At 37.4% G+C, this 26,168-nt stretch overlaps 1 protein-coding gene across 4 annotated transcripts in view; it reads right to left on the bottom strand.

Annotated features, from left to right (window-relative positions):
- The window catches only part of KYNU (kynureninase), a 98,315-nt gene that overhangs the window by 43,885 nt on the left and 28,262 nt on the right, over positions 1-26,168 (bottom strand). For all 4 annotated transcript variants that reach the window (XM_036254661.1, XM_036254660.1, XM_036254659.1 and 1 more), the window contains exons 4-7: positions 19,133-19,215; positions 9,870-9,931; positions 8,259-8,330; positions 6,791-6,865 (exon numbers count right to left, since the gene is read on the bottom strand). In XM_036254661.1, the coding sequence (XP_036110554.1) occupies positions 6,791-6,865; positions 8,259-8,330; positions 9,870-9,931; positions 19,133-19,215 (292 nt within the window). The remainder of the gene's footprint in view (positions 1-6,790; positions 6,866-8,258; positions 8,331-9,869; positions 9,932-19,132; positions 19,216-26,168) is intronic.

Genomic DNA, 26,168 nt, shown 5'->3' with positions numbered 1-26,168 from the left:
ATCCCTGTCTTTTTCCTGTTCTTAAGGGGAATGTTTTTAGTTTTTGCCTATTGAGTATGATTGGCTGTAGGTTTTTCATATATGGCTTTTATTATGTTGAGATATGATCCCTCTATTCCCACATTGCTGAGCGTTTTTATCAGAAATGGGGGCTAAATTTTGTCAAATGCTTTTTCAGCATTTATTGATATGATCATATGGTTTTTATCTTTCATTTTGTTTATGTGGTATATCACATTTATTGATTTGCAAATATTGTAACATCCTTGCATCCTTGGGATGAATTCCATTTGGTCATGGCGAATAATTTTTTTGATGTATCATTGGATCTGATTTGCTAATATTTTCTTAAGGATTTTGGCATCTATGTTCATCAGGGATATTGGCCTTTGGTTTTCTTTCTTTGTAGTGTCTTTATCTGGCTTTGGAATTAGAATTATGCTGGCCTTATAAGTTTGGAAGTGTTCCATTTTCTTGGATTTTTTTGGAATAATTTGAGGAGAATGGGTATTAGCTTTTCTTTAAATGTTCGGTAATTCTCCACCGTGAAGCCATCTGGGCCTGGGCTTTGTTTGCTGGAAGTTTCTTAATTACATCTTCAGTTTCTTTGTTGTTATTGGTCTGTTCAAGTTTTCTATCTCTTCCTGGTTCAGTTTTGGGAGGCTGTGTGTTTCTAGATTGTTCAATTTGTTGGCGTATAATTGTTCATAGTATGTTTCAATGATCTTTTGTATTTCTGTGGTGTCAGTTGTTACTTCTCCTCTTTTATTTCTGATTTTGTTTATTTGGTTTCTCTCTTTTTGTTTCTTGGTGAGTCTGGCTAAAGGCCCATCGATCTTGTTTGTCTTTTCAAAGAACCAGCTTTTTGTTTCATTGATCTTTTCAATTGTTATTTTGGTCTTTAGGTCATCTATTTCTGCTCTGACCTTTACTATTTCCTTCCTCCTACTAGCTCTTGGTTTTTCTTTTTGTTTACTGTCAAGTTCTTTAAGTTTTAGGGTTAGAAAGTTAACTAGAAATTTTTCTTGTTTATTGTGTGTGTGTGTGTGTGTGTGTGTGTGTGTGTGTGTGTGTTACGTGCCCCTAGCGGGAACCAAACCTGGAAGTCTCTGTTCCACAGGCTGATGCTCAACCGCTGAGCCAAACTGATGCTCAACCGCTGAGCCAAACTGGACAGGGCTTTTTCTTGTTTCTTGAGGTAGGTCTGCAGTGCTATAAACTTTCCTCTCAAGACTGCTTTCGCTGTGTCCCATAGATTTTGTGTTGTTGCGTGTTAGTTTTCATTGGTTTCCAGGAAGTTTTTAATTTCTTCTTTGATCTCATTAGTAACCCTTTTGTTGTTTATAACATGCTATTCAGCTTCTAAGTGTTGGAATATTTTTGTGTGTTTTTATTGTAATTGAGTTCTAGTTTCATGCTACTGTGATCTGAAATGATGCTTGATATGATTTTAATCTTCTTGAATTTGTAGAGGGTTGCTTTGTGTCCTAACATGTGGTCTATCTTTGAGAATATTTCATGTGGACTTGAGATGAATGTATACTCTGCAGCTTTGGGGTGAAATGTTCTTTAATTATCAATGAAGTCCAACTGATCTAGTTCATCTTGTAAGGACTCTATGTTCTTGTTAATTTTTTGTCTAGAAGCTCTATCCAATGGTGTCAGTGGCATGTTAAAGTCAGCCACTATGATTGTATTGCTATTGATCTCTCCCTTGAAGTCCTCCAGAAGTTTTTTAATATATTTTGGTGCTCCCGTATTTAGTGCGTATATGTTTACCAGGGTTGTATTCTCTTGTTGGATTGATCCTTTTAATATTATGTAGTGACCTTCTCTGTCTCTTATTATGGCCCTTGTTTTGAAGTCTATCTTGTCAGATATGAGTATTGTTACACCAGCTTTTTTTATTTCCATTTGATTGAAAATTTTTTTCCCATTTCTTCACTTTAATCCTGTGTGAGTCTTTTGTTGTGAGGTGGGTCTTTTGTAGACAGTATATATATGGGTGTTTTCTTATCCAATCAGCTACCCTATGCTTTTTGATTGGAGCATTTAAGACATTTAAATTTAAAGTAATTATTGATAGACAGTTATTAGTTGCCATTTTAATTTTATGCCTGTGTTCCTTTCTCTCTCTCTCTCTCTCTCTCTCTCTCTCTCTCTCTCTTTCTTCTTCTTCTTGCAACACTCCCTTCAGCATTTCTTGCAGTGCTGGTTTGGTGGTGGTAAATTCCTTTAGCCTTTTTTTTTTTTTTTTAAATCCATGAAGCTCTTTATTTCTTCTTCAATTTTGAATGATAGCCTTGCTGGATAGAGTAGTCTTGGATTCAGACCCTTGCGTTGCATTACTTTGTACACTTCATGCCACTCCCTTCTGGGCTGTAGCATTTCTATTGGGAAATCAGCTGAAAGTCTAATGGAAGCTCCCTTGTAGGTAACTTTCTATCTCTCTCTTGCTTCCTTTAAGGTTCTTTCTTAGTCTTTAATGTTTGTCATTTTTATTATGATGTGTCTAGCTGTGGGTCTTCTGGGATTCATCTTGCTTGGAACTCTCTGTGTTTCCTGGACTTGTGTGACTTTTTCTTTCACCAGTTTAGGGAAGTTTTCTGTCATTATTTCTTCAAACAGGTTCTCTATTCCTTTCTCTGATTCTTCTCCTTCTGGTACCCCTATAATGCGAATGTTGTTACATTTGTTATCACATTTTGTATTGTCCCAAAGCTCCCTTAAACTCTCCTTCTGCTTTTTAAACTTTCTTTCCATTTGCTGCTCTATTTGGGTGTTTTTCTCTACCTTGTTTTCTAAGTCGCTGATTCGGTCTTCAGTTTCTTCTAATCTACTATTGAAGGTATTTTTTATAACAGCTATGTCATTCTTTATTTCCTTTTGTTTTTATGCATAGCTTCTACCTCTTTATGTGTAGCATCTACCTCTTTTTTCAAGCTGAAGTAGTTCCCAGTGAGCTCTTCATAATTCTTATTAAGTTGCTTGTAGTTCTCACCAAATTGTTTGAGCGCCCTTAAAATCATTGCTTTGAATTCTTTGTCTGACAGGTTGCTTTCTTCCATTTCCTATAGTCCCTTTTCTGGTGATTTCTCTTTTTCTTCCCTTTGGGTATTGTTTCTTTGTCTCCCCATTTTAGCTGTCTGCTAGCTCTAGACCCGGTGAGGGATGTTTGGATTTGTAGGCAGATCACTGTGTATCAAATAAGGCTACTGTGACTCCCAGACTGTTCTGTTGTGTGTCACCTCTTGCCTGCTGTGGATCCTGGAGGATTGACTACTTCGGGCTGGTATTGGTGTGTCTTGGTAGGTGTGTCCTGGATTGCATGAGCCCATTTGAAGCTGTGTTCCCTGCTGGTTGCTGGTGTCACCTGTAGCTGTATTGCTCAGGCCCTACTGGAGCTGCATTCCCTGCCCACACCTTGGGCTGCTGGGTCACACAGACCCCTATAGATTTCTGGCTCATCATTGCTCTTGTGGGCAACTGTGTTGCACAGGCCCTGATGGAGCCCTAGGTCCCACCGCTGAGAGCTGGGGATTGCTGCTGCCCAGTGGGGCTCAGCTCCTGCTCAAGCTTTACTGTAGTTTGGAGGGATGGTTCTCTCCTGCTGGTCTGTGCTTCTATTGCCAGGGGATGGATGTCTGTTCCCCTGCCTCTGTTGCTGGGGGTATATCTGGACTCTGGTCAGGCTGCCTCTGTAGGGGATGGTGCTGGACTCCCGGCCATTTGCTGCTTCTGCAACCAGCACCTTAGCATCTCCAGTACTGTGCACTGGTCTGTGTTGACCCAGGGTGTCCACTGGTCCGATGGTGCCAGGTGCACTGGTGGCTCAGGTTGCTGGGTCCTAGCCGCTCCCACTGCCTCCTCCCAGAGAAGACCCAGGGTCTTCCAAAATGGTGGGACCTCCCCTCAGCATAGGGAGACGTGCCCTGAAGAGCCGCTTAGCCGGCTGCTCCCGTACAGAGCACAGGAAGCTTGTGCTTCGCAACTCTGCACTGCTTGGGTTTGGTTGTCCACCTTCACGTCCACTCACACTCTCTCACACACTCACCCTCCCTCTGGTATTGCCACCACCATCATTTCTCTAAAGAAATTTCTTTGAAGTAATATTTCGCTTATCAATCTAATATGTTCACTTTTTGTTTGTTTTTGTTTTTCAGAATAAAAACACTTATGCATATTTCATCTGACTATACCCTAACCAGCCTCTTCTGTTAAGTGTTACATCTCCTCCACACCAATCTAAAGAAAGACCCAAAGATGAATAAAGTATCAAGGAAACTCAATTATTAAGGTAATTTTTCTGCACATCTCCCCACCTAAGATTAATGGTTGGTTACTTAGTGCAAATATTGAATGAAATCCAATTTGGTCTTGTAAACAACTTGAATAAAAAGAAATATGTTAAATACAAAGTATCAACTTGTAGCATAACAATTTTTATCTGTTTATGTAATCTTTAAGAATGTTCTCCAATGCTAAATCTCATATAATTTTGAGGTCAAAGCATCACTAACTGTATTAATATTTGAGAGAAATTCATTAAAGTATTCATAAGTTTTCCTTCAGTTATTTTTAATTTTTTGTAAATCTAGCCATTTGTTAATTACCGCATCTCATGTTAGGCATATAGCATATATATCAAAAATATAACACGTACTCTAGTTACTACTAGAAACTTAGAATTTATTTACAAAATAGGAATAATCTATAAAAATAGTATTGATATTGAAATCTGAATTATTAAGTGATGCATACTCTACATATAAAAAGGATTTCAATAATTCTGAGAAAAAATATAAGTAAAGTGAATAACAATAATCTAAAACATCTTTTTCTTAAAGAAATCTTACATGGTTTGTCCACCATAATATCAAAAAGGCCTGGGAAAGTATCTATATAGTAATATTTGTTGTTTATTTTAAGAATCAGTATTAAGCAAATAAATATATTAGTTACAAATAGAATGTGGCAGTGATTTTCAACTGATGCTCACAGCACACTGGTGTGGTGCAAGAACTTTTAAAACAAGCAAAATCTGACTACTTAGTCAGGCCCACTGACTTCTTTTGCCTTAGATTGTCAAATTAAAATATAACAACCGCCAACACAAACAATAGCTGTCCGGTGTAAACAAATAAAAATTAATACTTATTGTTTAGTCAGGCAAAAAAATGTCTTTTGGTATGCCTCAGGATTTTAGTAGTTGGTTTATGTGTCCATGAGATGAAAAAGACTGAAAATTGCTCGGATATGATTGTTTCTCCAGTTAACTTGCACTCATGCTAAAGAGTGCTCCCAAGATTATGATGACCTCATGAGGCTTCATAGCACTTGTCACTTTAAACATTAATACTTGTGATATATTAGTGGCTATATTCATTTTTGTTGGAAACTAGCTATTTATACATGACCTATAAAAAAAATCTTCTCATAGCCCAGTCAATGTGGCTCAGTGGTTGAGCTTCAACCCATGTACCAAGAGGTCACTGGTTTGATTCCCAGTCAGGACACATTCACTGATCCCCAGTGCGGGGCATTCAGGAGGCCGTCAATCGATGTTCTCTCTCATCGATGTTTCTGTCTCTCTCTCCCTCTCCCTTCCTCTCTCTAAAAATCAATAAAAAAAATACCCTCTCCCATGCATGGGAACTTTTATGTTATTGATTTATTACATGTTGGCAAAGAAAAGTGAATGAAGTAGATTTTAATTCCACAAAGTATTCTCTGCAGAAAGAAAGAATTGCTCAAACATTGAGCAGTCTGGCAGCATCATTTGTGAAACCTAAAATGTATTCTGTGTGAATTTTCACAAGCTGCAGTGTTTGTATGTCAAAGTTTCTGTAGCTTAGCCTTATATATCCATTAACATTAAGTGTGCAGTATTTCAGATCTTCAACAGATGGTCAAGTCTGATTAGGTGTTTCCTTTGTCACCTGCTTATATATGAAGGAATCTCAGGGAGATAAAGTAACTTTGCCAAGGCCCCTCACCCAGTAAGTTGGCGGGTCTGGGATTTCTCAGGGGTAGATTGGCCATTTAAGAAGCCTGAGCTTTTTCTCTGTTTTTTTTTTTTTTTTTTTTTTTTTTTTATCCTCACCTGAGGACATTTTTCCATTTTTTGTTCAGACAGAGCGGGAGAGAGAGGAAGAGAGAGGCAGAGAGAAACATCGATATGAAAGGGACACATCGAGAGGCTGCCACCCACACGACCCAACCAAACTGCAACCGAGGTACTTGTCTTTAGCGGGGAACCGAACCAGGGTCTCTCTGGATCACAGGCCAATGCTCTAACTGCTGAGCCAAACCAGCCAGGGCGAAGCTTGAGCTTTTTCTACCACACCATGTCCCTTTCTGCAACCTTAGTCCAACCTCAAAAGGAAACATTTGATACTTAAATTAAGAAGAGACACAAAAGATAGGTATCATTCAGTTCCAACAAATATCGCTAGTTTTTAATATGATAATGGCATTTGAAATTCAAAATGATATATGCAATTTGCTATTTTCTCCCATCCCACTGAAGAATATGGCAGACGCCAGTGTTATTAATAGTAAAACAATTTGCTTGTAATACGACTAGCCCTTGAAAAATAAAAATAAACATACCTCTGAGTTAATTTTCCATTTTAAGCAAAATGACCTAACTCTTACAGAAGTATAGGTATTTTATACTTTCTTGAAAGTTCATTAAAGTAATAAAGGTAATAAACATATGAAGAAAATAAAGAAAAAAATCAATGCTAAATAGAAGCACAATGCATATTTATTTCTCTTTCTCATGTACCTCTCTTGGCTTTATAATCCGCATACTTTTCTCAATGTCAAGTCCGTGAAGTCGAAGCTGTGATTCAATAGCATACTGAAAAGACAGATAATATATTAAATCAAGTCCAGTGCACAAAAATACTTTGAAATATCTCTGAATATAAATAATAAGCCCTGACCAGTGTCTTAGTTAGTTGGCTATTGTCCCATGCACCAAAAATGTTGCTGGTTCAATCCCTGGTCAGAGCACATGCCTGGGTTGCATACAGGGTATGCAGGAGGCAGCCAATCAATATTTCACTCTCACATTAATGTTTCTATCTCCCTCACTCTCTCATTAAAAAAAAAAAGAGAAATCAATAACAATATTTTGAAATAAATAATAAAATAATAAAAGTATATTATTATATTACATTCAAGGTCAAGGTTAAAAGTGACTAAACACAATACATAAGAGAAGAATTACTTAGTATTATTTACATGCAGGAACTGGAACATTTCTCAAAACACTAAATCATAGAGATAAATGGAAACAAAGGAGTGAATTAGACTTCAAGGAGTTATAAGAGATTTTTAGAATAAGATAGTAAATCACCTATGCAAAATATACGAAATTACTACAGTGAGTAGTGTGGACTTGCTAGTCTTGAAAAAAGAATATACAAACAGCTCACCCTGCAGAAAGAAAGTTATTAAAAGGTAAGAACATCAAAAAGCTCCCTTCAGTGAGTCTACAAGATCTGAACAGGTTGCGATTATTGTGACCCTGAACATTTCAAGATACAGTATTAATTAACGTTTGATCCTTTTTAGTATGGTAATGGCTACTAATATGGACATAATTAAATGACTTAAAAGTATAAGATATGGGCTAGAATAGTTAATAGTGATAATATAAAGACAAAACTTGAGTTTCTCTAACACTAAAACTGCAATGTGCAATATATTTTATCTGTGTGTATGTGTCTGGAACAATCTAACTTCTTAGCAACTGAATCACTGATAAAGTAGCATGTTTTTTTAAAATGATCTACAGAAATTTTAAAATTTCTAATAATTTTTCATACTTATTCTAGCAGCTATAAAAATAGACAAATAAAAATTTATATTACTATTCTATGTAGCTAAAGGGTTAAGCACTGGCATATGTATTGATCTGATTTTATAAAATAAAAAAGCAACAAGAATTAACAAAACATTTATAACTGCACTTGATTTAGACTAGCAGTTTGCTAAATGTCACCAAAAAAAGACTATCAAATCAATATTCCTGTTCAATTCTTTCCTCCCTTAGTACATGTTTTACTTGAACAAATGAAATAAAGCTACAATTTATTTTTAAAAATGCCTAAATCAAAAGCATTTGGCAGATATTTTATTCTGAGGTTACTTGGAAAAGACTAGTGAATAAACATTCAAGTCAGGCAAATGATATGTCCCTCTAGGGAGAACAAACAGAATATAAATAAAATGTGAAGATTCCTTACATGGTCTGAAGGGAAGGCTCTGGCTTCTAGAAGAATTTTGTACCGTTTTGGTGTGGGCTTAAAAAACGATAACTGCAATGAAATGGATTTATTGAGAAAAGCATTAATGAACAATTATTTATACATTTGTTTATTTTGTACCACACTTTCATTTTATAATCTCCAGCATTTTAAAAGTATGAATTAGTTACTCATCTAGGTGTCTGTGTAGGGTCCCTTCCAATTAGCCTTGTTTCCAGTGAATTATGAAGAGAAATAAGAGACTAGCTCATTATGTTTACCAATGGAGAGGCAACTTCAGGAGAAAATGTGAATCAGAAAATATAAATCCTCAAACTTGACTTAAATTTCAACTGAAAAATTATCTTCGAATGCTTTTAATGCTAATTTCTCTATTGTGAGACTGAAATCTCAGTCTTATTTATATTGATTTCTCTGTCACTGCCGATTTGGTTTCTAGTACATAATGTTTCCACTGCTTTATTATTTATGGGATTTTATTTTAGGTCCGACTAAAAAGACCTCCAGCCCTCACAGGAAACAGTTCACGTTTCTGGAGGCTCCAGGGAGAAGTGGCGTGTTCATTGGGTGGGCCTTTCTTTTCATCCTCACAGTTTCTGGAGAACGAGACCGACAATAAAAGCAATAAAAATCATCTCTGCTGTTAATTACATGTTGATCACTTGCATGGGGGCTAAAGCAATTTTCACCAACTATCACATTTCATACTTATTCATGCACACCTACAAGGGAGGTATTATTATCTTCGCTTTTACAAAGAAGAAAATAAAGATTTAAACATGCCAAAAGTCTGTCCAAATTTAAACAGGCATTAAGTATCTTAGCTGGTAGTCAAACCCAGGGATGTCAGAACTTAAAACTATGCTTATTACTATGATACTTAACATATTTCATAAACATGTTTCTTCAGTTATATTTAATACTCATTTTTTTCATTTTACAAAATGAAATATTAATATGTTTGTTGTGTATCTTGGTCTTGTAGACATGATTACAAAAAATTACTTAAAAATGAAATAACTTCAAAGCATCAAGTGGGTACTATAGACCACCATATTTCAGATCAAGAATGCATTTGGCATTTATTAAATACTTAGGATGTAAGAAGCACTTTAAACAGTATCTCTTTTCAGGTACTAGGTCCCTTTTCTCTAATTTAGTTTTATTTTCAAATTCTTTTTTAACCTACTTCCAAAAATTAGTCTTCAAATACCTTCTAATCCATAATCTCTCCTGCTAATGTCCAGCATGTTAAAAAAAAAGTCTTTCCATAAAGCTCGTGTTTGCTAGCATTTGTATATCTTTGTTTTGTGCGCTTGCAAGCAGCCTTGCTTTTCACCCACTGACGTGTATTCCTTATGTTCACAGAGAAGAGCTGTTCAGATTCTAAAGCTCTTTGCAAGAGTCAACTCTCCCATGAGTATGAAGAAGCCATTCTACCATGGCCCAGCATTTCCTGCGAAAATTGAAAATAACCTCACAACGTATGTTTAAGTAAGTAAACCACCAGATGCTCATGAATTAAAGATAGAGAAATGTCAGATTCTGTAAATGAACGTAGACTGAACATTGGTGGGAAAGGAAACTTACCAGTAGAAGATGTAAATTAACACTCAAACCGTTCATTAGGACTATTTCTTTCTCATTGGCTCCTGCAAAGGAAACATGTCGTATTTAAAATTTTTCTGGTAGTGCTAAAGATACTTGGGAAAACGAAGTAAGAAGGCTTCACTCCTTCATCCTTAATGTTTTTAGAGATAAGGGCATATTTGATGTGTCATCACAAAGAAATGGAAGTTGTCCTGCTTGACTCATTTTATCAAACAATATCTGGACTTACAAGCACACAGAGAGCTAAAAATTATGGTTTATTTTGATATAATAAACAATAACAACAAACTAATGAAGCTCCTGCTTTTTCCTATGACCTAAAAATGATTTATTCTATTATCAGCTAGTTTGTCAAATTCCCACAGAGTATGTTTTTGTGGTAAGTGTACCTCCAAAAGATATCTTCGAAGAAATGAAAGCACACCACATTTTTAAAGCTGGTTGTTTCTAATGTCAAATTAAAATGCACCTTTCATAAATGACGGCTACTTTGCCAAATGTAATTCACTGTTGTTCCAGTAAGATATGTGATAGTCAAGACAAAAGAGAAAGAAAGTAAAATACAAATATCTAAATAGCTCCGGGGCTTATTCATACACACTGATAAAAGGCAATTAATATAGACATGTATTATCTGATGGGGAAAACATGAAAATCTAAGATATTCACTACACAACTGTAATCTGATCTAATTGCTATTGCTGAGGGTTTAAGCACTAGAAACAAACCCAGACACAAAGCAAACATTGGATACTTAACTCAGAGCATAATAATAATCATGATGATACTTTCCCTATTTTTAGTTCTTATTATGTCTCTTAAAGGTAATCATATTTTTGTAATCAGAATAATGTCTCTTTACCATCACTGAGAAAAATGGTCTATGAGATTTAATGCTTAAAAGACTATACTAAATATTTTTTTTAAATGTATAATACAACTCCTTCATTTTGTATTCAGAGAGATACTTCTGCTAGTGTTTCAATGCAATAGAATAGACGGTAAATGGAATACTCTAATTAACAGATAGATTCCAGCATTGGTTCACTTGAGGGGAGGTCACTAGAAATAATTGTACAACTTAGGCATTTATATTTCAGCATAGCCGTTAAAAGAAGGGCCCATCTTCATATAGTAAAAAAAAAAAATTAACAAAACAAAACAAAACAAAAAAACAAAACCTTTTGCCCTGAGCAGTGTGGCTCAGTTGGTTGGGAGTCTTTCCATGTACCAAGAGGTTGCTGGTTTGATTCCCACGCAGGCTATAGGCTCAATCCCCAGAAGGGAGCGTGCAGGAGGCAGCCGATCCATGTTCTATTCTCACATGGATATTTCTTGTTCTCCCTCTCTCTTCCTCTTTCTCTAAAAATCAATAAAAATTATTTTTAATATAAAAAAACAAAAACCTTTGCCCTGGCCGGTTTGGCTCAGCGGTTAGAGCGTCGGCCTGCAGTCCCGAGAGACCCAGGTTCGGTTCCCGCTAAGGGCATGTACCTCGGTTGCAGTTTGTCCCCGGCTCTGGTCGGTCGGTCGTGTGGGTGGCAGCCACTCGATGTGTCCCTTCACGTCGATGTTTCTCTTTCTCTGTTCCTCTCTCCCCCTCCTACTCTACCTGAACAAAAAATGGAAAAATGTCCTCGGGTGAGGATAAACAAACAAACAAACAAACAAACAAAAAAACCAAAAACCTTCTTGTTGCATTTGGCAAATAGATTACTCAATTTGATAGGCAAGGTTGGTAAACAAGTGGTAGGTATAAGCCTGGTCACTGTAAGTGTATAATGTCTGAAGTTAAGGGGCAACAGAAACAATCTTATTCTACATTCCAAGCACTAAATAAAGTTTTTCTTAAACGTACTACATAGTTATGAATATGATATGCTTATATTGTATACAGTGGCATAAATCTATCATATGAAAATCCTTTTTAAATATGGTGAAATAAATTATGCCAGCTTTACTCTATTTGTTTCTTTGTATGATGGTATAAATGTTTACTTTTATTTATAAAACAAAACATTATCTAAGATATGTAATCTGATATTATGCTTAACTCCCTGTTAGCTATTTACATGCAACTTTTCTGAAAACCATTTATTTCAGTAAAAAATATTTTGTCAGGGAGAGTGGAAAGAAGAAAGGAAGGAGAAGTAATACACAGAGACAACAGAATAGAAAGGGAAGTATCAGAAAGAATGCACTGTAGTGAGGGTCAGAAAACACACACAAGAAAGAAAACATTATCACAAAATAAAAATGGAGACATAGAAGAATCAGAATGGAGAAGGGGACAATTTCTATAGAAGCTCAGACAGTTCATCTTTGTTTAATGATTACATTCTAATTAAAATGATTATTGATTCCTGGAAAATTTAATCTTCCAAACAATGCAGCGTTCATTTCTAATCATCTAAACTTCTGCTTGCGTGGGAATGTGATGGACCAGATGTTCTAATCCAGACATGCACTTGGCATTGTGCTTTCTTCCCCTCACATTCAATGACATACTAACATGGAATCATTCTTTATAAAGAATCTCTCACTGACTCAATTAATTTGTCTGCCCACATGCATGAAAATTATTATTCTTTGAAACATTTTAAAGTAAATCCAACCATGTGCTTCATAAAATGCTCTGATCTGCTGGTGAAGTTTATCAAGGACAAGGACAGTCTCACATACATACATGTCCACACATGTATATCTGAAGGTGGTGGTCTAACATCCATACATGTGCACACGTATATCTGAGGGTGGTGTTAATATTAAAATTTCAGAACACTAGCAGAAATGTTTATTTCAAGTATAACCTAAAGGCACTAAAGAATGAAGTGTTCTTTAAAAGGTCACAAATGATTTTGGTGTATTTTAAAAAGAAAAGTTACCTAATTGACATATCATATATATATTTTTGTTGTTTGTTTTTAACCCTCACCCGAGGATATTTTTGCACTTATCTTCAGATAGAGTGGAAGGGAGAGAGGGAGGAAGAGAGAGAGAAACAAGGATGTGAGAGAGACACATTGACTGGTTGCCACCCACACGACCCCAAATGCAGTTGGGGACAAACTGCAACTGAGGTGCGTGCCCTTAGCAGGAACTGAACCGAGGTCTCACTGGTCCGCAGGTCCATTCCATGCTCTAACCACTGAGCAAGGGCATATATATATATATATATATATATATATATATATATTTGTTGATTTGAGAGAGAGAGAGGAAGGGAGAGGGAGAGAGAGAAACATAGATGAGAGAGAAACATTAATTCGCTGCCTCCTGCACACCTCTTAACCCCAGCATGTGCCCTGACTAGGAATTGAACCCACGACCTCTCAGTGCACGGGACAATGCCCAAAGAACTGAGCCACACCAGCTGATTGATATATCTTTTTTAGTTCAAATTGTATTTCTGAAACCACTATTGTTCTTCAAATATATTCAAATATCAGCATTCCATAAGAAAATAAACCTCTAAAAACAAACAAACAAACAAACAGACAAAAACACACATTCTTTCAAGTTGTTTTTCTTTGTTTCTCCTCTTTTGAATAAGAGCTTTTCAAAAATGTTAGCATTGCACTGGCCAATGTGGCTCAGTTGGTTGGAGTATTGTTCTGTACTCCATAAGGTTATGGGTTCAATTCCCATAGACCCAGGTTGTGGGTTCGATCCCCTGCCAGGGATCAGGAACTACAACTATTGGAGGAAATTCTTCTATAAAGCTTCCCAAAAGCTTATCAGGCTTTGAAAAAGTCTTTGAAGATCATCTATAGCTCACTACAGTAAATGTCAAGACTTGAATCACTTCATCTCAGATGGGTGTGACCCAGAGATCTCATTTGAAAAATGATTTCCTGCTTGTTTATTTACTGCACATAATTTTTTGCTTTACCAGGAGGTGAAACCTAGTTAAATGCAAGCTCTACCTTCTTATCTCTATGCCTGGCAAGCTAAGGTTTATTAAGCCCATACTCTGTGCCAACACTTCAAAATATGTGACACGTATTATCTCACATCAACTTTACAATAATCTGATAAGGTATCCATACTTTGATGTCCATACCTTATCAATGAGGAAACAACTTGCCTAAAGTCTCACAGATAGGAAATGGAAGACAAAACTTACCCCCCACACACATACAAACAAGTAATTAAAGTCTTTGTTCATGATTACATTTGGAAGAGTTGCCCACATTATCTGCTCCCTGCCAATCAAACATAGGAGGCCCATGCTCATCACAAATTTCCTCTGTGTTTTTCTAATTGTAATTTACTTTAAAATGTTTTGCAAAATGAGGATGACAGGGCTCTCCATTTCTGAACGTTTGATAACAGGATTCATGATGGGTCTTGCAACATCTGCCCTTTTCTGGATATTTTATTAAGCAGATGCAAATATTATTGTGGATCTGGCTGTAAGGGTTGCAGGTGAGCGAAGTTGGAGAACTTTCCAGTCTATTTCTCAAGTAGTGAATTCCTTTGGCCTCTAGAGGTGGTTGGTGCATGGCTGAGCATTGGAACTGTTTGAAGAGAGCTTCCAGGGACTACCGCTTGGCTGAGAGTCCACCAAAATTTCATTAAGTAAATTTATGTACACATTACAACAGTTTTATAAGCTCAAATGCTTGTATCTAGCCCTTTGGAAGGGCTAGGCTTAATAATAATACTAATAATATTCTTGAGCAATTCTATTTCTAGCATCTTGATAATATGATATTAATTATAAGAGAAAGTTATTTCATGTTTTGCAGAAGTGTTGGTTCTATATAAAACTGTTTATTAATAGTTTTTCTCATCTAAAATTGATATTCCTTTCTATGTCTATGAATAAATATCATTGTTCATTGTCTCTTCCTCCTCTCTATCCACTCCATCAATTTGTACAACAGCATAATTTTTTATTATCCTCCTGCTACTTCTTTTTGAGATATTTATGATGAAATAAAGGCCGTGGTTTTAATAACCGTGAAGCGTCAATCACAGCCCAAAATATACAGCTTGGCTGTCTGCTCAGACACACTAAGTAGCCTAGGAAGTAGCACAAGTAAATTTGACTTCTGCTGCTCTTTACTGTAACTACTACACAGTTATTTGAAATATTTTGTTATGTGTACCAGCTCTCTTTCCAACCAGGATTCCAGATTTCTAGTATGACAATGTGAGAGAAATTGATAAGAAGTAGACATAGAGTACAATACATGCAGATAAAACACACATTAGAAGCCATTCAATGCTTTTGTTCCTCCAAACTTGATCAAATTTTCTCAGAACTTTCTAGTAACCGAAGCAAAAATAGAACCTGCAGGGGATTTGCAATATGAGAAACACACAGCAAACTCGATAAACTCACACAAACACCTTCTGAAGAATGTGTTTCTACTAAAGCAGAGTGAGCTCATTCATTTTCAGCTTGACTCCGGAACCATTTCTCTGACTAATATACACACTTATAAAAATAAAGAAAATTTGGGTGCAACAGTTCCTAGAATTTAAAAGAAAATACCAAGCTTTTAAAATATTGTTTATAATACACTGTTGCAAACACTGTCAGTTTTTATTCCTCTGGTCAGCAACAGAAGAAAACAAAACAAACAATAAAATAATAATTAAAATAAAGGTTACTTTCATTCACTGACAATATTTCAAATGAAATATGACACACAGAAAATTAAGAGAAGCTTATCTTGCATGTATTGTAACTCAGTATGGTGTTTCAAAGACAAACAAAACATCCTAAAACTAGAGTTAATAAATATATATATATATTTTTTTTAATTAAATAAGTTCACACTCTTTACCATTCTAAACAAATCTGGGTATATCTATATATAAGATATATATTTTCATTTTCCTAAAAAATATTAATGAGAGGTGGCTGATTTGAAATTTCAGGGTTTGTTGTGACATCTTTATTTACTGGGCAACAACAACAACAGCAACAAATACATGCACCTTTAATAAACAACAACAGAGCTTTAAACTTTTAAGTGGTCAAAGGAAATCTTTCTGCAGGGTTTATTGGCTTTATAAATAAATATCACTAAATAATATCACCTGACAACTTCCCTGGACTGGATATAAACGTCCTAAGTACTCTTTAGAGAATGTAAATACTGAGCACAAAAAAACAGGATTAGAATGAAATTTATATGCCAAAAGCAAACCTAGAAAAGAAAAATAAAAGATCCACAACCAAGGAAAATATATATTCTCAGGTCAAATTAATCCAGGGGCTTTTTTAGGATTTCTATTTACATGTTTGACATTTATATGAATTTAGGTGGCTTCTAAAAAATGAACACAAATCAAAACATTATTAAACAACTATCTAACGCAGCTTTAAACACAGTCAAGGACTGTTTGGGGGGTCATTTCCAGCATTAGGATATACACTCCTCTAAATATTGCTGACAGCCTGATCAAGTGCTTTGTTTCCAAGAACCAGATTGGTCTGGCAGGAGATGCTTGCTTTTCACCTTTACTTGCCCTGGGTGACAAGCATTCTGGCTTCCGTCCCAGCCCCAGACTCGCAGGGCTATGCAGATTTGCTCTGGGGCTTCATGGCACAGTCCTGGACTGAGGCCCCTTACACTCTGCCTGACCCCAGAACACTGCCCTTCCAGGCTTTCTCCTGCTCCTTGCTTCAACAATCGCAATATTTTGGATCTGTAATGATTTCAATTTAATTTTTTAATGTTACTATATGTTTTTAAATTTTTGTGTCATTTCTCCGTATTTGGAATAGAAGGGAGAACTTTTAGTTTGTAATTGGTTATCTTAAACTAGAAGTCTATGTTCTGATCCTATAATATAACCATGTAGAACAGAAATGTGTAGCATGTAAGGATTACTTAATAACTAGTTGGAAATAAAGCTTGCTTTTGCTTGCAGCCCTTCCGTGAGTTTACTTTCTTTCTTTCTTTCTTTTTTAAACATTTTGAATAGGTAACATATGAATATGTTTCATAAACTAAAAACAGATTTTTCTTAAAATCTGGTGTGGTACGGTTTGATGAAAGATGACGCTATTGGGCCTTCGCACTGCAAAAACTAATGTCAGAATCTTTCATTGTCCAAATACCACAGAGAAGACTTTTCCAGTGTCCAGTAAATTAACCACAGGCTAACTTAGAACAGAAGTAGACACACACTCATTTAACTCTTTTGTTTTCACCATGCAAAATGTTATGGACTGTCCTGAAATTCCTATGTTAAAACACTGACCCCCCAGTGTGACTGGATTTGGAAATAGGACCTAAAGGTACTTCGTGAAGGTTACATGAAGTCATATTGGGGAGACATTAAACTAATATCAGGGGTGGTTTTATAAGAAGGGACGAGACATCAGAGATCTCCAGCTCTCTGGGTGTGCACAGAGGTAAAGCCAAGTGAGGACACAGAAGGCCACCTCTAGGAGCCAGGAAGAGAGGTCAAACCAGAAGCCAACCTTTGCTCTTGGACTTCTTGGCTCCATCCAGGGCTGTGAGAGAATAAATGTTTGTTGTTCAAGCCACCCGGCTTTCCCCACTGTGAACCCATTTCCCCCCAGGTCAAGTTGATCTTGTCTTCTGATTACTGGCCAAGATACAAGAGGGGTGAAACACAGATAGTTTTATACTTGCCTATAAGAGAGTGAGATTTGAAAAAGACTTCCAAAAGTTGGGGCTTCCTAAATCCTCCATATATTTCCAAATAAAACCACTGCAATTGCTTAAATATTATTATTTTTTGTTCGATGCCCTAAATTTTATATAAACCTTCAGGCAATAGTGAATATTCAACCCAATTAAATAAATAACTTTTTTTTCAAAATGTTAATACATTTACTATCTACAACTATCTTGAATACTGATAAAAGTACATAACTCACTTTAGGAAACACATTATAGGTCTGTGGTAGGTAGACAGACATGAGCAGAGCAAGGACAATGGGCCAGGTAGAGAAGGTCACCAGGGTGAAAAGCCCCCAGCGCCTAGCAAAGGACAATTGTAGGGTGGGACCTCATCCCCAGGGTGACCTTTCCTCCCTTAAAATATCGCGGTCACGTGGTTTGGACCCCCTGGCCTTTCTTCCCTAGAGATAACATCTCATCCAGGCCTCAGTTTTATTAAAGCTCCAGGCCCGGAAAAGGAGCAAAACTAGACCAGCAACACTACACTGTGGCGGACCCAGGACCAGCTGCATTGAATAATGACCCCTGCCCTGGTGCAAACCAATCCATTAGGGGAGACCCCAATCCTGAAAGGATACCCCTGGAAAGCCAATGAATATTCTATTAAGATCTTCCACTGGGGTAGGGGGGAAAGTTGGGAGGAGAGGATCATTGGGGGGAAAACAGGGGGACATCTGTAATACTTTCAACAATAAATAGTAAAAAAAAAATCTTCCTTTGGGACCTACTCTAAAATCTCTACCCTTAACACTCTTAGGACAGAGGACCTAGGGTGCTCTCTCCAGGGAGTCCCCCGGAGCCTTTCCCTCCCCCTCCTCTTCCCATCCCCTCCAGGTGCTCTCCCATTACCTTCCTCACTTCTAAGCTCCAAGGGCCCTTCCTTTACCTCTATAACTTATTTCCTAAGCCCATTTCTTCTATGAATTACTTCTTTCACCTCTGTGATTTCATAAATAAATGTTCTCTTAGAGTTTGAGTCTTGAGTTTGAATTCTCTCCTAGCCAGAACTCAGGTACTGAGGTTGCTGAACACAGGTCAGGTTTGACCCCACTGGTCTAACACCTGGTGCCTGTCTCGCCACTGCCAACAGGCCAAAAAACATTTCCTACAAGCCTGAGTTTAATCTTAAAAAGATTAACATAGATTAAATTAAAATGAGCCAAAAACTGATTGCTGTTTTAGGCCTTTAGCATGTGAAGATTAGTGTTTATGTTACCATAAAATAAAATCTTAGAAATTTCATTTAAGTTGATTTCTATAAAAATTTTTTAAATTATAAATTAATACAATGCATGTGTTTTTCACTGGGGGGGGGGGGTAAGTGCTAGTTTTAATATATACAAGAAAAAATAATAACATATTTTACTTTTGTACCCAAATAACCTAGTTATGTTATCAAGTTTAAATGAAATCAAGTTTAAATGAAAAGTATGCTTGCTCTGTACTGTTATGGATTAAAATGAAAATTAAGGATGTTCTTCAATAAGATTTTGACTTTATAATCTAGGCTTATAATTAAATAATAAGATCTTTATAATTATTTGGGGGAAAAATTATTTTTTTACTTACCGACAATGTCAGTCATAAGACCTGTAATATTCTCATCGCCGGTGATCCAAGGCCGACTCCCTACCTCATGGCCATAGGCTCCCCTGAAATTAAAAAGGGACATAAACATTCTTAGCTTGTGTGTGTGTGAGTGTGTGTGTGTGTGTGAGAGAGATTTTTCAAATATCAGCATTAGCAACTGGACAGTTGAGAACTCTGTTTTTAACTTGTCATTTTATCATTTCTTTGATTTGGTTTTGCTGGAGTGTAGGGGAAGTTTCCCATTCACTATTTTATTAATTTCTTTTTTTTAGAACCTGATACTTTTTCTTTTTTTGAGAATTATAACATTATTTGAATACTCTACTTGTATACCCGTAGCATATATAGTATCTACACTAAAACATACTTATTTTTTGAGGTTAGAGATTAAAGTGATTATAAATTCAATTATAAAATATAGCTACAATCTGTAAATAAAAAAAAAAGTGTGTGCAATATAACTATAGTTATGATGGCATTTTAGGTAGATAAAGAAACTTGGCAATAATTAAAGCCAAACCTACATCTTGACCTATTTCTAGCAAGTTCATCTACCATATTTCGGCTTATTTTTATTATTCTAGTAAGTCTCCCAGTAGGCATAATGGACAGACAAACAAAAAATAAGTAAGAGAACGTCAACTCTCAAAAAGTTTCCATTCAATGGGGAAGGCAAATAAATACCTTTGAAAGAAGAAATTAAAGCCAAGGGTCAAGCAAGGGTGGGGGGTGGAGGGAAGACGCGGTTACAAACTTGTATTTTAGGAAGCTCCTAATTAATTAGATTGTTCTTAATTTTAAGAATTCAGAAACTATGTAAACATGGAAGAAAGAATACGTGTGTGTTGTTTTGTATAGTGCTGACTGCAAATGAAATTCAGTAATGGCAGAGGTGAGCTGGTTAACCTGTTGTCAGAGGAGAAGGCAGCAGAATATGCTACCACAATATTTCTGGGGTATACTATTGTGTGCTGTAGGCACTTGTAAAACATCAAATGCAGGCAGAGGCTGTCTCTAAACTCCCCACCTGCGCACAGGCAGACCCTCTAAAACAAACTCAGGTTTCATAAATCCCCTCTTTATGAATTTCATCACCCCGAGAAGATTGACTCATCACAGAAGAGGTTAGAAGTCAACCCAGGCCCAGACCAACTCTGTCTCAGACTGCAAACCTCCCACCTATTGTTCATGCGTCCATTCATCTTTCCTAAAAATTATTTACCTTCCCCTTTCCCTTTCCATATTAAGATAGGATTTAAGCCTGAATTCTAAATCACCATGGGAAGCTATTCATTTTTTCCTGGATATCTTCTATGTATACGTGAGGTATACATGTTAATAAATGTGTTTGTTTTACTCTTGTTAATCTGTCTTTTATCATAGGGGTCTCAGCTAACAGGTCTTAAGGTAGGAGGGAAATTCTGTCCTAGGGAGCAGTGGGAAAACCGGAGAAGAGGAGCCCTGTTTTTTAAACTTTACTGATTTTGTTGACTTCAGGTTATCGACAAAAATCCTGAATACTTAACAATTGGCTTTTGCCACCTGCTCTGAGCGAGTTCTAGGTCCCTCCGAGAGATGAGACTATATTTAGTAGAAGATTATTGGGCCTACCTTTCCACTTTTGTAAAAGTAAATGGGTGACAATATGTACCTTAAAGGATTGCCATGAAAAATAAATAAAACATGTAAAACAGACTGCTGCACAGTAGCCCTTTTCTGAGTCTCCTTTTCAAATGTAAATCTACTGCCGAAACTCCTTTCATGGGCAAGTGGTGTGCAACACAATTTTTAAACTAATATTTCAATTACCATATAAACTGAGATGAAGGAAGAGGACTTACTTTGAGAATAAACATAAACTACAAGATCTAAGGAGGAAGAGAAGGGCAATTGTTAGTTATTATTATCCATATTATTATTAGATAGCCGGCAGCTTGGCTCGGTGGGTCTTGACTTCCAATATAAATGCTAAAGACAAAAATCATTATCATTAAATGGTTGTTAAAGGCAGATACTTGGATCCTTTTTTATTTTAATCACACGGAGCTCCATGGCTTTCGCTGATAGCACAATACATCTTATTACATTTAGGTAGTAAAATTCTATGTTCTGCCTCAGAGAATTTATATCTCAGAATATTATGCCACCTACTCCTCACTCTGGTAGACACTGTGGTGGTGGTAATAATCTTTAAGTGTATGTTTCTTCCTGCAATGCTTTTGGCATCTCCGGCCCTTTAAAATATCACACGTGGAGTTGGCTTCTTCATTTTGTCAGGCCACTAGCCTGGGGTAGTAAACTGTACTTAGAAACCGTTACCCAAATAAACTCAAAGTAAAGCGTCCTGTCATTAGAGAGAATTGATGTAGATTGCAGTGCAGTTATAAACATCTGGGACTAGAGTGAAGAAAAATGTATATTGCTCTCATTCCAAACTGCTTGAAATAGTTGCGGCATAGTTGCAATCTTCATTTACAAACACCGGGAAGGAAGAGAGGGTGGGAGAGTGAACTCACTACCGGTGTAGAAGGCAGCTAGGTGAGCAGAGTGGAAAGGAAGGTCCAGGTACTGAAGGTCACCAGGGTGGAAAGCCTGCGATGGGTGACACTGGGCTGGGACCTTGCCCCCAGGGTGACTGACCTTTCTTCCTCAAGTGTAGCACATCACTGGTCATTCGGTTTAGACCCACTGACCTTTCATATTGCTGGTCATGTGGTTTGGACCCTCCCTTGACCTCTCCTCCTCAGCATGACACCAGCCATTCAGTAACCACCCTTAGAGGTGGAACAACGGGGGTGGGAGATACACGCCTTTGCATGACCATTTCCTTAGGCATCACGCCCTAGAGATAACATCTAGGCTTAACTGTTTCAGCTCCAGGTGCAGAAAAGCAGCAAGGCCGGTGGGTGACACCATGGCAGACATGGGGAGTAGCTGCAGGGACTAATGAGCCCTGGGGCTGCCCAGGTGCTGACCAATCAGTGGCGACCAGGATGCTGAAAGGATGAAAAGACACACCTGGAAAGCTGATGAATATTCTATTGAGATCTTCCTCTAGGACCTCCCCTAAAATTCCCACCCTTAAAAGTCCTTAGGAAGGAGGGGGTCCTGCATGTCTCTCTCTCTCTGACATAGCTCTCCCCCTTTTCTTCCCTAGGCATGTATATCCTTGCTTTCTTTCTCCTAAGTTCCAAGGGCCCTTCTTTTGCCTCTGTAACTTCTTTCCTGAGCCCACACAGCCCAGCTGGCTCACTTATTCCAGGGCTTTCTTCTTCTTACCTCTGTGACTTTCTAAATAAACTTCTGCTTATATTTGAGTCTTGACTCTGATTTTTTTCTTAGCCAGATCTTAAGTACCACAGTTGCTGAAAGGAGGTCCAATTGCCATTAACATTCTTGTGCCATTTCTCTGCAAACACCAGGGCATATCGTGCCATCGGGGGGTGTTGTCTGAGATGTTCATGAAGCAGTATTTGCTCATAATATTAGATTTCAGGATAAAAAATCTAATTAAGAGCTGAATAGAAAAGTAGATCCTCTTTGAAAGAAGACTACACTGTAATCATCCTACAAAATGAAAAGTGGCCCTGCTTTTAAAAGCTCTCCCCCGATAAGTAAATAAATATGAATTTACAGTCTTTCTTCATGACATCACAACTTTTTTTTTTTTCTTCTGTGACCCAACTGATGATCACTAACATTGATATCAGGAAAATCTTTGTATATGTTATACCATGTACTCTCATTCATACTGAAAGAGTGGCAGATTATGCCACACTGAAATTTTCCTCATTGGTATAGGATTCTTTTGAGCTGAAGGCACTTGAAAACCAGCAAGTTCATGGAGAGGCTCTCTCTGAACTCCCCCCCTTAACCAGCTTGAAGGCAGATCTTCCAAAAGAAACTCAATTGTCACAAGTCTCCTCCCCTGGAGTTTCACTAACCAGGTAAAACTGAGTCTTGTCACAGGAGAGGAGACTAGACATCAGCATCATGAAAAACTGTCACAAACAATTGTACCTCCCATCTATTCTTCATAGGACTCTTTTGTCTTTCCTAAAAAGCATTACTTTGCCCTAAGTGGCCAACATCTTCTCACTTTACCCCCTAAGATATGTATAAGTTCTCGAATCACATCACTTTTTAAAACTTTTCTTTTTTATTTATTGATGTTTAGGAAGGAGGAGAGAGAGAGAGAGAGAGAGAGAGAGAGAGAGAGAGAGAGACCAATTTGTTGTTCCACTTATTTATACATTCATTGGTTGATTCTTGTATGTGTCCTGACTAGGGATTGAACCCTCAACCTTGCCTATCAGGACAATGCTCTAACCAACTGAACTACCCAGCCAGAGCTGCTTCACTTTTGGGGGGTTGTGGATGAAAAGGGGGCTACATACTGAACCTGACAAGCTCAGGGGAGGCCTGCATGAGGGCCTCACAAGCTCAGAGACCGAAAGTAACCACATCGGGTGGTCTGAAGTTAAAATTTCCTATCTAGATGTGAGTAACAGCAGGTAGTCCTGTCTTAGGCTGGTATCTTTCTTGACAAAGCTCAATCTTTGCCTTAACTGAGCCTGTCTACTGCCTCTTTGCTTTTATGATAATATATTTTTAGAATGTCAGAGTAATCCCCTTTTTTTCCAGACCCCTCAGGGCACAATCTCTTACCAGAATATGAGACCTAGAAACCCCTCATTGTTATCCTGTTCTCCAAATGCCATCTTTATGTGCTGTAAATATTCATTGTTTACTATCTTATACCCACCAATGTAAACGAAATATGTGTCTATCCATTTCACTTTTTATCAATCTCTGGGATTTTCCCACTTTGGTTTCTCTGACCTCCCTAATCTACCACCAATACATTTCATGTAACCCCCCTTACACCTTCTCGTTTGATTTTAATGTGTAAAATAAGGTGCAAAACTGCCATTCTCCAGAGCATGTTCTTAATCCATTGAGATTTTGCTTCTCGGCAATTGTTGTCGCTTTGATTCAAACAAACTCATAAAAATTCTCCACAGGTTTGTCCCTGGCCAGTGGCTCAGATGGTTGATGCGTTGTCCCGTACACCAAAAGGTTGCGGGTTCAATTCCTACAGAAAGTAGTCGATCAATGTTTGTTTCTCTCTCTAAAATTCATAAAAACACATCCTCGGGTGAGGACTGGGAAAAAAAATTCTCTACAGATTTGGATGTTGCCTGTGTCAACAGGATATTTACCATTTTCTTCCTCTGTGATGCCCTCATGCACATGGTATTAAAAATTAATAAAGTTTTACACCTTTCCCCCCGTGATTGTTCCTGTTGTCAGTTTATTTTATATACCCAGATGTCAAACTTGGGAAGATAGAGGGAAAGTCTCTCCCCCCCTACAACACTGTTGTTTTAAGGAAAGGGCACTTAAATTCAAGGAGACTGCAGTGTCTGCAGGAGTGCACCGCTCCGCGTCTCACCGGTGCCTTCGCGCGCACCGCCATGGAGGGGGCCACTGTCTGCAAGTCAGACGTTTGTTCATGCTATGAAATTCAGTGAGCTATTTTCTTCTTTAAATAATCCTACCTGAAATATCAGAGTTCTTAGCTGAATCCCTATAAAGACAAAACTGGCAAAACTTTACTCCTATGTAAAAGAAAGAAAAACATTTAGCACACAGAAGATCTAAAATGTTGGGATTATAATTTAGGGACATAACATACATTTCTCAATTTACAATTTTGCTCTTTAAGGCTGGCATACGGTTCCCTTCTAGCTGAACTTTCCACTATTATTATTATCCCCTGCTCTTCTCCTTTAAATAATCTAGCCCATATGTAAATGTTTAATATAAAATATTCTTAAAAAATTATTTATGCTTATTGCCTACCCATGCTAGCTGACCCAAAAGGTCCAAGCATATTGATCTGGTTACTTCTTATTGTTATAAGAACATTTTGTAGATAATTATTATATATCAAATAAGTGAAATCACCCTAAATATTTTCTGTTTCAGAGTATTATCTACGTATTGTCATTTCATAAAACAAATACCTTCTCCAAAGTAAATGTTATTAATCTAATTTAAAAATCACATGCCCTGGCCAGTTGCTCAGTGGTTAGAGTGTCGGCCTGTGGTCCAGAGAGACCCAGGTTCGGTTCCCACTAAGGGGATGTACCTTGGTTGCAGTTTGTCCCCGGCCCTGGTTGGTCGTGCGGGTGGCAGCCACTTGATGTGTCCCTTTTACATCAATGTTTCTCTCTCTCTCTCTCTTCCTCTATCTCCCTCCCACTCGCTCAGAACAAAAAATGGGAAAATGTCCTTGGATGAGGATAAAAAAAAAAAAAAAAGAAGAAATCACAGAGGTGAAAAGGATATTAGGAAAAAACAACGATATGCTTTTAAAATAATACAGAGGTATGTTCTGTATTTTCAGGTTTGACTTGAATAACTTGAAGTTTTAGAAGAAATCACTTGGGTCCTGAAATATTTCAAGCATGCCTCTATTTTTGACCTTCCTTTAGTATGTGAATCAAAGATGGTGCCGTATGAATTATAAGATCGAGTTACATTATAGCCAGTGATGGTTTATTTTGTACATAGGTAGGTAGTATACCTGCCATAGGGCTATAAAAGATGAAATCGTAGAAAATGACCACCATGAGCCAAATGGAATTTCCTACCTTACAGGTCATGGGTGGCCCTCGGAAACTTGATATCATTATCCCAGAACACTCTTTCAGTTCAAGCACTCTCATTTTTATATTACCATGAAGATTTAAATTGTTAATATTATTTTTTCCTGTTAAGCGATTTCAATGTTACAACAGCCCACAAGAGTGGCATTAAGATGACTTTAAACCGAAGCATGTGAACAAACAGCAGCCAAGGAAAGAGTAACTAAACTTAAGAAGAGCTTCCCAAAATACAGCTGCCACTGACCCGCAGAGGGAGGGTGACACAGCACCAGGAGGTGGGAATCCGTTTGCCACCAGTCTCCCTCTTGTAGGGTTTCCAGCCAGGAGGAACACTGCACATT

This window comes from Molossus molossus, unplaced genomic scaffold (genome assembly GCF_014108415.1).
Source record: "Molossus molossus isolate mMolMol1 unplaced genomic scaffold, mMolMol1.p scaffold_m16_p_11, whole genome shotgun sequence".
NCBI classification, from domain to species: Eukaryota; Metazoa; Chordata; class Mammalia; order Chiroptera; family Molossidae; genus Molossus; species Molossus molossus.
The sequence above is the reverse complement of the archived record's forward strand: the minus strand, read 5'-3'. Positions and strand labels throughout refer to the sequence as shown.